We start from the raw sequence: 12,433 nt of genomic DNA, 5'->3' as shown, positions 1-12,433 counted from the left end.
AAGCAGCTATGATGCCAAAGCTGAACAAATGCAAACAGTAACAGACCAGGAAACCAAGAAAATAATAGTCCCCCATCAGAACACATAAAGAAGCATAGTGGAATGAGACAGTACTTAGTCTTTGCTGCATGGGATGAACAGAAGGGGTACTGAAACAAATCAAAAGCAGGGGAGTGGTTTAAAGCTCACAAGAGCAATTACAAGGTCTCGAATGCTCAACCTAACAAGCATTTACAATGCAATGGTCTCGGCATTATTAAATGTAGAGCTATTGGCATTGCTCATTTTTTTTATTTGTTTTTACATAAATAAATGGCATTGTCATTTACATTGCCAATCGCTTAATCGTTTGCATATGCGAGACCTATTGCATTAGCACCCACACACAGAGTAAGTAGTAGAGCAGTAGAGTGAGTAGTTGATAGTGAGTAGGAGAGAGTTATTAGTAAAGAGAGTATTAGAGAACGAGTAGTAAAAAGTGAAAGAGTGAGTATTATATAGTGAGAGAGTGAGGCAGGATATAAGTCCCTTGTAGGTTTATATTAAACACAATTGTTTTCTCAAGCACAGTGCAAGCGCTATACAGGTGAAATCTAAAATGAGTACCAGGCATTAGCAAACGATCACCTGAATGGAAATGTACAGATTTGTTTAATCCTGCACTTTGGCCCTGACAAATTTTGTGAAAAACGGATACTGTAAAATATTCAAAATATATATGTTCACAAACCGACGCACTTACTGTTGACATTTGTGTTTAACTTTTAGGTTGGTTTTGAATCCTGGTGTAGCTGGCACATACTTTTATCTTTCTAGGGCTGATAAAATGAGCATCATTTAGTTGGGCATATTAACATCAGTTTTTAAAGGCTCTAAGAATCTGGGGAGTTAGTGTTATACATAAGATCAATGCTTCTTGGACAGGTCAGTGAGTTACGGACTCGCTGATGAGATCTGTGTATCAGCTGGAGATCTAGGTTTAGAATGTGGCTGAATCGATCAACTCATTTATTTTTTCTGATGTTAATAGAATTCGCAGCAATGAGTTTGAAAAGACTACAATCTCTTATTTACAGTGCTTATAAACAGCAAATGTGAGGCAGAAGTTGATATATAGACAGCATTAGCAAGCCAGTTGCTGTTTGCCAATGCTGTATAGTAGCCACAAACAAAAAAGCTTTATTCCCAACGCGGAAGAGTTAAAAAATAAACTAAAAAGAAAGTCCCAATATGGTAACAAATGATTGTGTAGATCATTTCTGCATCCTGATGCTACGGCTACCTCAGCATGATTACATATATACATGCATGCACCATCACGTCTGCACCTCAGAGTTTTCGCAGCAACATTGAATGATTGGGGGATCAAATAATTAGAAAACACACATGTATATATGTGCGCACACACATGCATACACGGGTGAACACACTCTCTTGGTGTGGAGGAGTGAGGAAAGCAACGGATTAGCTTAGGGAAATGAGGGGAAAACAGCACACAAAGAAAGAGCAAACATATTTGCACTCCCAGGTGGTGCTGAGGGAAAAAGAAACCAGATATATGATACAACAAGTAACATTACACCTACAACTAGCCAGGCCTGTTGTGGTGGGGGTGGATGTGATGGTGGATGTGGTGGTGGATGCGGTGGTGGTGGTGGATGTGGTGGATGTGGTGGTGAATGTGGTGGTGGTGGATGTGGTGGTGGTGTGGATGTGGTGGAGGATGTGGTGGTGGATGTGGTGGTAGACGTGGTGGTGGTGGTGGTGGATGTGGTGGTGGATGTGGTGGCGGATGTGGTGGTGGTGGATGTGGTGGTGGTTGATGTGGTGTTGTTGGTGGATGTGGTGTTGTTGGTGTATGTGGTGGATGTGGTGGTGGGGGTGGATGTGGTGGTGGGGGTGGATGTGGGGGTGTATGTGGTGGTGGTGGATGTGGTGGGGGTGGATGTGGTGGTGGCGGATGTGGTGGTGGTGGATGTGGTGGTGGTGGGTGTGGTGGATGTGGTGGATGTGGTGGTGGTGGATGTGGTGGTGGATGTGGTGTTGGTGGATGTGGTGTTGTTGGTGGATGTGGTGTTGCTGGTGGATGTGGTGTTGGTGGATGTGGTGGTGGGGGTGGATGTGGTGGTGATGGATGTGGTGGTGGTGCTGGATGTGGTGGTGGTGCTGGATGTGGTGGTGGCGGTGGCGGATGTAGTGGCGGATGTGGTGGCGGATGTGGTGGCGGATGTGGTGGTGGTGGATGTGGTGGTGGTGGATGTGGTGTTGGTGGATGTGGTGTTGTTGGTGGATGTGGTGGTGGTGGATGTGGTGGTGGATCTGGTGGTGGTGGTGGATGTGGTGGTGGGGGTGGATGTGGTGGTGGTGGATGTGGTGGTGGCGGATGTGGTGTTGGTGGGTGTGGTGTTGTTGGTGGATGTGGTGTTGTTGGTGGATGTGGTGTTGGTGGATGTGGTGTTGGTGGATGTGGTGGTGGATGTGGTGGTGGATGTGGTGGTGGATATGGTGGTGGATGTGGTGGTGGTGGTGGATGTGGTGGTGGATGTGGTGGTGGTGGATGTGGTGGTGGTGCTGGATGTGGTGGTGATGGTGGATGTGGTGGTGGATATGGTGGTGGTGCTGGTGGATGTGGTGGTGAATGTGGTGGTGGTGGATGTGGTGGAGGTGGTGCATGTGGTGGTGGATGCGGTGGTGGGTGTGGTGGTGGATGCGGTGGTGGGTGTGGTGGTGGTGGTGGATGTGGTGGTGGAAGTGGTGGTGGTGGTTGAAGTGGTGGTGGTGGTTGATGTGGTGGTGGTGGTGGATGTGGTGGTGGTGGTGGATGTGGTGATGGATGCTGTGGTGGTGGTGGATGTGGTGGTGGATGCGGTGGTGGAAGTGGTGGTGGTGGATGTGGTGGTGGTGGATGTGGTGGTGGATGTGGTAGTGGATGTGGTGTTGTTGGTGGATGTGGTGGTGGTGGTGGATGTGGTGGTGGTGGTGGATGTGGGGGTGGATGTGGTTATGCCTACATTGTGTTGGCGAAATAAAGTTATTTTGACTGACTGACACAATTCTAAGATATCCCTCACGAGCCAACAGACACCTAATTTCATGTTACCCCATTCTAACCCTCCTTTAATCGTTTACACTCCACTGGTTTACCCTCTTAGCTCCATCTCCATCATCTATTCCATTAGACTCCAATCCCCTCCATAAAGGATTGCATAACCACCACCCTCGGCTTGGCTTTCCTCTCCTTTATCACAAGCCTGGTCCTTCCTCTCGACTTTATTACCAACCCCATGGCTCTCACAACTTGGCTTCACGTGCACCTCAAACTTCTCTTGATCTCACCGTAACCCTGGCAATTCTTTCATTGGATTTCCAGCCCCAAAATCTCACTCCGATTATATCACCAATCCCTCAATTACTTCACTAACCACCGCGGATCCTACACCCCTTCATTTATATGTTGTAAACCCTCTGAAAGTGCTCTGGATTCTACACTTCCGTATCAATTACAGCTCCCTGATCTCATCTCAAGCCCATCATCCGTTTGATGCTCCACTACCCTCCCACCTACGGAAACGTATTTGTCCCGTCTAGCGGTACCATCCCCAAAATAATCTGTGTCCTTGTACTCTGCCACCGTATACGCCGTTAATCAAGCAACAAAGCAGCAAGCCGCCCCTCACAATCACCAACCCGATTCTACCCTTGCCTTCTGTAATCACCATCCGCAGACCGTGGCCTCACTCTACAAGTTCTTCTCCCCTTCTCTCACCGCTCTGGATCCGTAGACCCCCTGGGCTGGCCTCGCCGTCGCTCAGCTCCAAGCTCCGGCGGGGAAAGCCCAGCAGGATGCGCTGGCGCTCGGTAGGGACTCCGGTGAGGGCTCGGACCCTCTCTTGCAGTTCCTTCACCGAAGAGGCGGCGATCAGGCCCTGCAGATGTGCCGTGCCCTGACGGGACTTACACTGAAGCTGCAACATTCTCTGAGTTGGGGAACTGAAACACAGAGCCAGCGGCCTAGAGCCACGGCAACAAGATGGCAACTTGGCGGTCAGCTGCTAGGAAACCTCGTGAGAAATCGTGAAAACGTTTACTCAGCGACGCCATGGTAATGTGATAGCGTCACCAGAATGGCCCATCGGTATGCCGATGAAATAGAAGTAGGACTAAACTGTACAATGTTTTGTTTGCACACTGGCAATGGCCACAGAGCGCTACCAAACCCAGCAAATACTACTACACGCTCCTTATTTGTGCCTTGACTGTCGTAGGGTGACCAGACAGATGGCATCCTTGCGTGCCTTATTGCGGAAATAAATTAGGTATGCAGAAATTAAGAGACCATGCAAGAACAAGCGCTCGCCGTGCCTTTTGTGTGTAAGCCCCGTCCTTTTCAGACTGGGGGGGCGTGTTTTTTAGGTTTGAGTGACGGATGACGTCACAGATAGAAAGAACCTAAAAAACACGCCCCCGAATCCGAAAAAGACGGGGCTTACAGGGAGTGACGCCCCTCTCCTCCAATGGCTGGCCAGCATTTACTAGGCCAGCCAATGGAGAAGAGGGGCGGGCTCTAAGCCCCCTCTAAGAAACATTAAATCTTCGGGCTCCGCCCACACTGCTTACGCAGTGCGACGGAGTCCTCGACCTAAAAAGGGAACAAAAAAGCAAGAGCACCAACTGCGCTTGTCACTAAGAGGCAGGTGCCACTAGAGTTAAAAGCCATAATTACCCTGCATGGGTGACTCACACAGAGGGGACTGGGCAAGTCCAGAAACAGAGCTACTTCTGTGTGTGAGTAAGCTGTGTTTTTCTGCTCGTCCAGCCCACACATGCCCTTTCCACATGAGTTTACTAGAGAGGGAATATGTAGCTAGCCAGTCGACCTACTATACCATTGTGCAAGCAATGTTGTTTACTACAGGTGAGAATGTTTGGTGATACACATTAAACAGCATTTTTTAAAAACACTGAAATGCAAGAAGGGCGCATGCTTTAGTTTTCGATCCTGCAGTATAGAGCAATGTTCCAGACAAACCGCAAAGACCTGACATCTTTGTATTTTATTACTCTCACTCTAACCACGTCCCAGGTACTTCACTTGTAATTATGGTCTTTTTGGACATATTACAGAAACCTTCTCCTCCATACATAGTTAACTAAGGAACCTGATGAATTAGTACCAACACATATGCAGTGCACTCTAAAGGCTCAACACCCCTAGACGCACATTAAATTCAAAATTTAGCCAGCTTCTGCTTGAACGGTTTAGTCTTTTTTTCCACAATTTCTGCATGCCTCATTCGCCGATGAAGCTGCACGTTTTGAAAACATTATGGTGAGAGCCTCCGATCAAGAAGCATTTACAACAAATTATCTCGTTACCGAAACCAAAGCACCTCTATCCAAAGATACGATAAAGCTGGAATGCTAGGGGTAAGTTATCCTTTTGTATCTTGTTGCAATGCAGAGTTGCACAGACTGGAGACAGGCCCTCACCTGGACACCTCTGGGTCCTGTCTGAAGAGCAGCAGGATCTGTTCCGTGTTGATCAGGAGAGCCCAACACGGGAAGCAAAACAGCAGCAGAATGAGGATCCCTCGTTGGAGAATAATTCCGACCTGTTTGAGATTCTTGCCTCCAAAGGTCTGAAAGTGAGAACATCATATATTAGAACAAAGAAACCAGACTTCCTGGCTTCCCCATTTCAGCTTGTTGCTGCAATGAAGCACTGCACAGGCCATCCTGCTGACAAACTCGAAGCCTCAAATGGCCCTGTTCTGCTGCATTTTAAGAAAGAAAGGGCTACTTGAGATCCGGGCCTCTGCAAAAGGAACACTTTACACCAAAAAAATAGTCACCCACTTGAGACATACCGGTAATCCTTCTGAGCACATAAAGTGAGCACACCAGACCCTCATTAGAAGAGTTTCTTTCCTCCTTGTTCCTCCATCTATCCAGCCAAACTTTTGCCCTTCCATCTATTCATACATCCCTACACCCACCCATACATACTTTTATCCATGCATTCTTTTACCTCTCATATATAGATCATCCTTTCACTCATGTATCCATCAATGTTTATGCCTCAATTCATTAATCCTTTCATACTTCTCTACTTTCAATCCTTCCTGCCTGTCAACCTTCCTTCCTAATCCCGTTCTTTTGTCCCCTTTCAATCGCCCCCAATTTTTTGTATTTGTACTTTTCTCTGTGTTTTTCCCCATATTCATTCATTCTCTTTTTCCGTTCCTTTCACTATACATGTCTGCCTACGGTCAAGACCCCTTTGTCATGGTATTCCATACCTGTGTTTATTCAAAGGAGTTTATAAAAAACATTTCAAGACACATAGTGGTGCAGTAAATATTGGTGCAAAATAAACATGCGTGGTGCTCTCTTTAGAGGTGATACACAAGTGATAAATTGTGATCAACAGTGTATCAACAAACACATTAACAGAACAACCTGTTACAGTGAGTTCTCAGCAATCATATAGGGTCCATGTTTTTAAAGTCAATGGCGTTTCGGTCCCAATAAAAATGACAGGATCATCATCAGGACTCAGGGGCATAAAACGAGCCAGAGAGAGAGATTATGAAAAGGAATTTGGTTGCTAAAGGAAAGGGTGCCTGGTGACAAGCCTTAGGAACAGTGTGGGTAGGAATGGCGGGAGCTGGATTTATGCTGGATACCCATAGGGAGCTTCAATCAGCCTGCAGATGGATGCACGCCTTTGGTCTGGGTCTCAAGGTGGAGTGCCAGATTCCTTCGCTGGGTTCGAATCAGCACAAAAATAAAGATGCGCTGTTAGCACTGACTGTCAGCATGGAGTCCTTTTGGGACAATGAGTTCTCCAAGGTGGAGGGTGGGCCCTCCAAGGAGGGAGGGTGTAACGGGCCGGGCTGTTCAAGTGCGGGTTATACACTTGTTGATCACAATTTATACCTTGAGTGTATGACCTCTAAAGAGAGCACCGAGTATGCTTATTTTGCAGCAATATTCACTGCACTACTAAGTGTCTTAGTTTTTCATAAACTTCTTTGAATATATTTTATTTGCCATTTGGTTCTTTGCATCTAAAGTATTGTTACTAGGGACCTGTGTGTTTTTTGTTATCGTTATTACCTCAGGTCCCCAGTGATCCTTGGGTCTCCCTTGTTGAGATATTATTAAGCGGTAGCAGTAAGCACAATTTAGATCACATACTGTAGCTGTGCTCTACAGTATAAATTTAAACTAAGTATTTCTACAGATGCCCAAAAATTAGGATCAAGGTCACGGAAAGTGATTTACAGTAGTGAATCATATTTATCCAGTGCTGTACACTGAATTATAACGCACAGTTTGTGCACTCCACACTGTGTTATACAGCACAACACGGTGTGTGTACTGAGCACTGTACATCATGTCAGAACATGCAACAGACATCCAAAAAGCTTTTCAGATCTTGCTTAAAGCATAAAAGAGCCTAGTAATAAACTGCCAAAGAGGTTCCTTCAGATTTCTGAAGTAACAGTTGCTATACAATTATATTATTGCTCCTGCAATTTTAATTAAACTTATAGTGGCTGTTTGGAATTCCCTTGACAATTCACCTCAACTGTTCTTATATGTTCTCTGATTTAGAACTTAAAAACTAGAGAAAGCAGGATAGGAAAACGGGAGATAAGAGACCATGAACTGCACTAGCCTTTGTGGTCCTCAGTATACTAAAAGCTGGTGGTAAAACAGCACGTAATTTAACTGCTGATCCATCTTGGATAGCCTTTATCATAGGAAACCTTTGGATACTGAAACAAGAGCTGCAATCCCTCAAGGCATTACCAGAGCTCACTCTTGAGTCAGATACAAAAACATAAAAAATCTTTCATGAAGCTGCAGTGCAAGTAGTATTACTAGGTGTCCCTCTCGAGTCAAATTCAAAAGCATTGATATTCTTTAATAAGGGTGCAGTACTACAAGTCGTTACTAGAGGTTCCTCTTAAGTCACAAGCAAAAGTATTGAAATTCTTACATGAAGCTGCAGTTACCCTAGTCATTATTAGTTGTCCTTCTCAAGTCAAATGCAAAAGCATTGATATTTTTTAATGAAGGTGCAGTTTTACAATCGTTACTAGAGGTCTCTCCAAAGTCACATGATAAAGCATTGAAATTATTAAATGAAACTGCAGTTCCACTTGATGTTACTAGGTGCCGCTTTCAAGTCAAATGCAAAAGCATTGATATTGTTTCAGGAAGGTGCAGTCCTGCAAGTCATTAAAAGAGGTCCCTCGAGTCAGATGCAAAGGCACTGAAATTCTTACATGAAGCTGCAGTTCCACTAGTTGTTACTAAGTGTCCATCCCAAGTCAAATACAAACTCATTGATATTCTTTCATGACGCTGCAGTTACGCAGGTGTACCTCTCAAATCAAATGCAAAAGCATTGAAATTCTTTCATGAAGCTGCAGTGCACGTAGTCATTACTAGAGGTCCTTCGCGAGTCACATGTTGATGCTTCAAACGACCTGCACCAAGCTGAGGGAGTATGACTTTAATATATAAATTAGCAGGCACTCTTTTGATATTTTAATCGTTTGTGCTTATTTTCATAGGTGTTATTATTTGTCAAAGCTGGTTCACAATAATCAGTCAAAATTACAGATTTCAATACATTTCTTGATTTCTATCAAAGTAAATGGTTACACCCTACTATACACAGAACACATTTATACACACTGGTACGAACAAGCATGTTTAGACAACGAATTTTTTAAATTTTTAGATAAATTTAAGCCTATGAGAAGTGCTTTCCTAGTTGAATTGTGTTGGGAATCTATGTATTTATTTGTATTCCATCCATTCTACACTGTGGGAATTCAACCCATTAGTTACTAGAGGTCTCCTTCATGCCAGATGCAAGTGGTTCAAATGTCAATCATAACCCTGAAGGGGGGGTGGCTTAAACCTAGACATCTGCAGGCATCCTCTAGCTACTCTAATGAATTTAACTCATTTTCGGTAAGAAACTCTGAGTTTAGAACAAGTCCTCAAGGCTGCCCTCGCTGAAGAGTGTGCTGATCGTCAAGCGATTGACATAAAGTACGGAGGCACCCAAAGTGAGCATGAAAAGTAAGCATGGCTGAGCATGAAAAGTAAGCTAAAGTACAGGGCCAAGGGACACAAGGCAATGTCTCCACAGAAAAGAAAATGTGTTACAGATGTGAACTGTCGCTTCCACACAAAGGTAAATGTCCCGCCGTTGGACAGATATGCATCAGCTGTGGTAAACCAAACCATTTCGTGACAACTTGCAAGGCAAAGAGAAAAGTAAGTGCATCACAGCGTGAAGACAAAATGGCAGGCCGAACGGTACCTCAGCGCTCTCACAAGGCCAAGTGGTCACACCAGCTGAGGGAAATAGACACCAAATGAAGTCGATCACTGTCTAAATCATAAACAATGAGTTTGAGCATAAGTTTCCAGTGAAAGTGACATTGAAAATTTTGCAAAGTCAATGTTTACTTCAAAAAGGCATGCATATTTGGGACTGGGCGAATGTGAAACAAACTCCAAAGTGAAGAAAAATCAAAATGGAAAAGCACCACAAATATTCAAACATTGTCCGAAGATCAGTCTAAAGATAAACAGGTGTTTGATACTATTCATAATTGATAGCGGTGTGTCGATGAATATCATGCCTGAAGAGAAATATCAAGAATTATCTCCATTACCACAACTTACGAAGTCAAAGACTAAAATATACACAAGGGCTACCTCAACACCCTTAAAGAGTCAAAGTTATTTGTAGTCACAATCAAACATAAGAACACTGTGGTACAAGCGCATATTCATGTACTTCAAGGAACAGCTTCAAGTACCTGTTTGCTGAGTTTCAACAATGCTCCTGATATGGGACTGATATCGGTGAACTACAATATGAATGCTCAACATAGCTGAATGGCTGTGTAAGGCTTTCTTTGGGGGCCTGTGTTACACAAAGGAGGGTAGCTGGATTGATCGACGAACTGGTTGTACAAAATATAACTGCAATAAAAATATATTTAAAAAAAAAATGAATGCTCAACATGAAACTGTAAGTCAATTTCCCTCATTATTTCATGGGTTAGGAAAACTCAAAACAATGAAAGTAAAGTGACACATAAATGACAGTGTTTATCCTGCTTGCTCAAAGGCACAGGCGAGTTGCTTTTCACTTGCAAGAAGCTGTTGTTAAGGAATTTAATTTGTTGCTTAAAAATGACATAATTGAACGCTTCTCTGGCCCGACACCATTGGTTTCCCCCATTGTAAAACTGCTTGAAAGAGACAGTGAAGGAGCTGTAAGCATAGGCATATGTGTCAGGCAAATAAGGCAATTAGGCAAGCGAGACATCCTGGTCCGCACACTCCTGATATGATAACTCAATTGAATGGTGCAAATTTCTTCTCTCGCTCGGCCCTGAATAAAGGATATCACCAATTGCAGGGTGAAGTATAAATCCAGGTACATAACAACCTTTTCAATGCATATTGGTTTGTTTTGCTATAAGCGACTGTGGTTTGGTATATCCTCTGCTGCCGAACAATTCCAAGACCTCACTCAATGTATTATACAGCCTGTAATAAACGCATTTACCTTCAGCGATGATATATTGGATTTCAGAGTTATATAGAAAAAGTATGAGAAAGCTCTCATGCAAGAATGTTGTTTGCTGAATGATGCAGGTTTAACTCTAAATATTAACAAATGTAAATTCCACAAGAAAAGCTTGAAATTCTTGAACATGTATTTTCTGATGGGGGTATGAAACCTGATCCAGCTAAAGTACAAGTGCTGTCTACTGCAAATTCCCCACGAGATGTTTCTATGCTATGATAATTTCTTGGAATGGCCAGTTACTGTTCTAGATATATATGAAGCTATGCTACTGTCAGTGCACTGTTACAAGAACCAATGAAAACGAACATGTCTTTTTATTGGTCACGAGAATTTGAGAAGAACTTTCAAAGGATCAAGCAAGCTATTGAGAATGCCACTGAAAAGGCCTACTTTGATATTAAATTTCACACATAAGTTATAGTTGACGCTAGCCTTGTTGTGTTAGACGCAATCCTTGCACAGTACAACAGACAGCCTAATGCCCGTATACATATCATGGCATAATCCAATAAAAGGCTGTAACAAACAGAACATGCTTACTCGGAGACTGAAAAGAAAGTTTGACAGTGATATGGGCTTGCGAATATTTACAGGTGTTTTTGTACGAAAAGTCCTTCACAGTAGTGACTGATCATCAAGCACCGTTGACTATATTCAGAAATCCCAAAGCCAAAATGTCTCCCAGAATTGAACGTTGGGGTTCAAGGTTTCAAAAATGAAACTATACGATTCTTCATCGTCCAGGGGAAGTTCATAATCTTGCTGATTATTTTTCAAGAGTGCTATTACAATGCCCCTGTACCTCACCTAAAACAGCGCAGGCTTCTATCAAATTTTTTTTTTTGGGAGTCTTCAAAAAAAGTCTTTATTTATAATCAATCAGTTGACACAGCTGTGTGCCTACAAGCACTCTGTGGCCTGCAGCTCACAATTCAAACTTTGCGGTCTGTCGCGGTGTGTTGATATCCTTGACATTGATTAACACAGCATGCCGCCTACAACCACACAGGGCCGGCCGCGTATTAAACCAGCATTTACTGTGCCCTCCTTGTATACTGTAGCATAATCTCGCAGCCCTACCTCTCCCACGTCGCTCCTATGCCCATCCTTTTCATTCCAATGTAGCTACAGTGCAGCCTACAGGGAGAGAGGGCACGGCGTAGCCAATACTCAGCAGGCATGATTGAGACTCAGCTTTTTGTTTTTTATCAACCTGTTCAACTTAAACAACTGCTGACTTTGCTTAGCAATCATTAGCCAGTGTCCACACGTCAACTTTCCAAACGCATAACAAACCTAACGGGGCACCTTGCCTTACACTCCTCGTATTTTCCTATCACGTTCTAGTCACATTCGAGGGAACGTCTCGCAAACGCACATTCTCTTATTTAAGGCTTACATCAATTTTATTATGAAATCGAGAATATCAGCTGCCATGTCTTTAGAACAAATTGTCACTGCCATGGGCCAAGATAGGGACATGTTAAAGTTGAAAGACATTATTGCTCATCAATCGTGGAACCAGCCCTCTAAACCTCTCACTAATGCCTGTGAGTAGGCGAAATTCAAAAATGTAAGAGATGAACTTTCAGAGACTCAATGCCTCATACTGCAAGGTACACACAATGTAATACCAGAGAGTCCCCAACAACAAGAAATCGACGTTAGCCATGGGGGACCTCGAGGAATAGTTGCCACTAAGAGAGCTCTCTGTGATCAAGTCTGGTATCTCGATGAAAGGGTCAGAAAAGAGCACATATGCAACTGTCTTTCATCTCAAGTTATTCAGCACCCTTT

The 12,433-nt window shown here is 43.8% G+C and overlaps 1 protein-coding gene across 1 annotated transcript in view; it reads right to left on the bottom strand.

The window, feature by feature from the left end:
• The window catches only part of SLC47A1 (solute carrier family 47 member 1), a 945,948-nt gene that overhangs the window by 399,209 nt on the left and 534,306 nt on the right, over positions 1 to 12,433 (bottom strand). The window contains exon 4 of the mRNA XM_078683588.1: positions 5,491 to 5,639. Coding sequence (XP_078539714.1) covers positions 5,491 to 5,639 — 149 coding nt within the window. The remainder of the gene's footprint in view (positions 1 to 5,490; positions 5,640 to 12,433) is intronic.

Source organism: Lissotriton helveticus, chromosome 3_1 (genome assembly GCF_964261635.1).
Source record: "Lissotriton helveticus chromosome 3_1, aLisHel1.1, whole genome shotgun sequence".
NCBI lineage: Eukaryota > Metazoa > Chordata > Amphibia > Caudata > Salamandridae > Lissotriton > Lissotriton helveticus.
The sequence above is the reverse complement of the archived record's forward strand: the minus strand, read 5'-3'. Positions and strand labels throughout refer to the sequence as shown.